Source organism: Theropithecus gelada, chromosome 1, assembly GCF_003255815.1.
Source record: "Theropithecus gelada isolate Dixy chromosome 1, Tgel_1.0, whole genome shotgun sequence".
In the NCBI taxonomy this organism is placed as follows: domain Eukaryota; kingdom Metazoa; phylum Chordata; class Mammalia; order Primates; family Cercopithecidae; genus Theropithecus; species Theropithecus gelada.
In genome coordinates this window covers 22232456-22235839 of record NC_037668.1, presented here as the reverse complement: position 1 = coordinate 22235839, position 3384 = coordinate 22232456, and the positions used below count along the sequence as shown (strand labels likewise).

Sequence of the window (3384 nt, the reverse complement as noted above, 5' to 3'; positions counted from 1 at the left end):
AAAAAAAAAAAAGTTTCCTGAAATATTAAGAAGTTATTTTACCTGGTTCCAAAACTAGTGTGAATAAGGTTCCTTCTGCAACTTTAGTTTATACGTGATTCTTTTTTTTTTTTTTTTTTTTTTTGAGACAGAGTCTCGCGCTGTGTCACCCAGGCTGGAGTGCAGTGGCGCGATCTCGGCTCACTGCAAGCTCCGCCTCTCAGGTTCACGCCATTCTCCTGCCTCAGCCTCTGAGTAGCTGGGACTACAGGCGCCCGCCACCACGCCCGGCTAGTTTTTTGTATTTTTAGTAGAGACGGGGTTTCACCATGTTAGCCAGGATGGTCTCGATCTCCTGACCTCGTGATCCACCCGCCTCGGCCTCCCAAAGTGCTGGGATTACAGGCTTGAGCCACCGCGCCCGGCCTATACGTGATTCTTAATTTTTTATGGTTTGTAGACTCTGAGAATTTGATGAAAGCCACAGATTCTCTTCCGCTAGTACCCATACACATCTAATTGCATGTAATTTTGGGCTTTTGTTAGCCTCCCTGGAGCCATGGTCCCAGCCATGTGTCTAAGGCCAGCATAATGGTAATAGTTAAAGGACTTCATGTAGCAAGCCAGAACCGAACTAAATACATGGACATCTTAAACATGAGTGTCATTTAGGACTGAAGGCAAATTAATGTCATGGGGTGGAGATCAATAAGAAGGTAAAGAGCCACTGGCAGTATGAGTCCAAACAGGGTACACCATGGAAATCACCTGCGGAAGAGGAAGTGGATTGCAGAAGAAAGAAAACTTGTGGGAGTGAGCATTTCGAGGATGGAGAGGTGGGCAGTTGGTGAAAGAATCCAGAAGGGTTTGATGGTCATGTTGGGCTTTCAGAATGCAGGGGTTCCACCGCAGTCTTGCTTCTCACCACTCTCTTCCACACTTGTTCCAGATCTTGAAGATACTCACAGGGAAGATAGTGGTGGGACATGCCATCCACAACGACTTCAAAGCCCTTCAGTACTTTCACCCCAAGTCCCTCACCCGTGACACCTCCCATATCCCCCCCCTCAACCGGAAGGCTGACTGCCCGGAGAATGCCACCATGTCTCTGAAGCATCTCACCAAGAAGCTGCTAAACCGGGATATCCAGGTAGCATCTCCCCACATCCCCCGCCCCCATCTTGGACATGGCTCTCGTTGATGCCCCTAGCCAGACTCTGATCCCAGAAGTCCTGTAGTTGTAGAGCTCCAGATGGGCTGCTATGATGGGAAGAGCTTTGGATGAAGGGCCCAGTAGTGTCTCTCCATCTGTACACAGGATAATAATTCCTGTTGTCTACCTCATAGAATGTTTCTAAGTGTGCTTTGGAAAAGGGAAAAAGTCATAAGTAGATATAAAACCCTAAGTAAGGAAGAAAGCAGGTAGCAGTGGTGGTCTAAGAGACCATGTAGTGGATGCAAGGACTGCTTATATTTTACATGCTATCATTTAGCAAAAGGTGGCCCATCTGGCAGGAAGGTGTGGACATAGATCACATATAGAGCACTTAAGGAACTAGGGAAAGTGGAAGACTCAGAAGACCTGTCTTTGACCTGGTATGTTCTGGCTCTACAGAACCTAATATAGTTTATACATACTGCCACAGAAAGGACTGAAGTAGACAGTGTCAAAGACTTCCTAGGAGTTGAACCCCTGAAATTACATAAGGAGTAGGGCCCCACCAGAGTTCTGTCTTTGTAGCCTGCTGACTGCGGAAGAAACTGTGTAGCGGAGGCAGGGGAAAGAGGAGTGCGGAGTCCACTGGAAAGGAAGAAACGGTTTCTTGTTGCTTCATGCTCTTGTCTTCCTTGCTTGCTCAGGTTGGGAAGAGCGGACATTCCTCTGTGGAAGATGCCCAGGCCACCATGGAGCTGTACAAGTTGGTTGAAGTCGAGTGGGAAGAGCACCTAGCCCAGAATCCCCCTAAAGACTAGTGACAGTGGGGATGCTGGTGATATGGGGAGGCAGAGGCAGCGCCCAGAAGAAACAGGGCAGCGGACCAATGGACAGCTCCATCAGCTCCACATCTTTGGAAGCTAGATTTGTGGGGAGAGAAAAACTCTACCCCAGACTTAATACCCATTGAAATTTCACCTTGGGTGTTGTGTCCTATGTCTGGTTAAGTGTCCCATGGAAGGGGGAGGCCTTCACGTCAGAACCCAGCCCTATACCGTTTACTTCTTAAATGGTGCTAACCACAGGTGTCCCAGCGTGCTCTGTGCCAGTTAAGATTTTTAACTTTCAAGGGGCAGGGCATACTGGGAAATGTAGTTTCCCAAACTGCCTTATCACTTGGGTGGACATATGTCTCCTTTTATGCCTTTTGGTTTGAGTAATTAACAGCATCCTCTTCCACACTCAGAAGTGTTCTGGTTGGGGCCAGGTGTGGTGGCTCACGCCTGTAATCCCAACACTTAGGGAGGCCAAGGCAGGTGGATCACCTGAGGTCAGGAGTTCAAGACCGGCCTGGCCAACATGGCAAAATCCTGTTCTCTACTAAAAATACAAAAAATGAGTGGGGCATGGTGGCAGGCGCCTGTAATCCTAGCTACTCAGGAGGCCGAGGCAGAATTGCTTGAGCCCAGGAGGCGGAGATTGCAGCGAGCCGAGATCGTGTCACTGCACTCCAGCCTGGGTGACAAGAGTGAGACTCTTTCTCGAAGAAAAACAAAAAAGTGTCCTGGTTGGCTAATAAATTGTGTGGTCCCTGCTGGGCATGGTGGCTCACACCTGTAATCCCAGCACTTTGGGAGGCCGAGGTGGGCAGATCACGAGGTCAGGAGATCGAGACCATCCTCGCTAACACAGTGAAACCCCGTCTCTACTAAAAATACAAAAAATTAGCCAGGCGTGGTGGTAGGCTCCTGTAGTTGCAGCTACTCGGGAGGCTGGGGCAGGAAAATGGCGTGAACCCAGGAGGCGGAGCTTGCAGTGAGCTGAGATTGTGCCGCTGCACTCCAGCCTGGTCCACAGAGCAAGACTCCATCTCAAAAAAAAAATTGTGTGGTCCCTTTCCATGTCACAGACTCTGCTTTTGGCTCAGAGTCTGTATCTAGCCTGTGTCAGGATATTGCCTGTTCTTCCCACCTTGACTTCCAGAGCAGCCATCGCTGGTGAGCTTTAGTTCTCCTTAGGGTTCCACGGCATTAAAAGTAAGAGTGTAGCTTGGAAATCAACTTTTGTGATTTAGGAAAGCTGTCTCTTTCCTAAGGTAATGGGGGTTTATTTCATTTAGGCCCCAATTGGTAGGTTTTAAAATAATTTATAAAGTGTTTTAATAATTTGGTTGTCTTTTTTACCTTGCTAAACCAAGCCTCTAAAAACTCAAATTATTCCCTTGATAAACTTTTATAATGGAAAAGCAA

General features: G+C 48.0%; 1 protein-coding gene across 3 annotated transcripts in view; it reads left to right on the top strand.

The window, feature by feature from the left end:
• Window positions 1-3384, top strand: part of ISG20L2 (interferon stimulated exonuclease gene 20 like 2) — a 7144-nt gene extending 3760 nt beyond the window's left edge. For 2 of the 3 annotated variants that reach the window (XM_025395524.1, XM_025395529.1), the window contains exons 3-4: window positions 929-1129; window positions 1840-3380. In XM_025395524.1, the coding sequence (XP_025251309.1) occupies window positions 929-1129; window positions 1840-1953 (315 nt within the window). In that variant the 3' untranslated portion in view covers window positions 1954-3380. Of the gene's footprint in view, window positions 1-928; window positions 1130-1839 lie in introns of all 3 variants that reach the window. The other variant, XM_025395532.1, reaches the window with a different exon arrangement.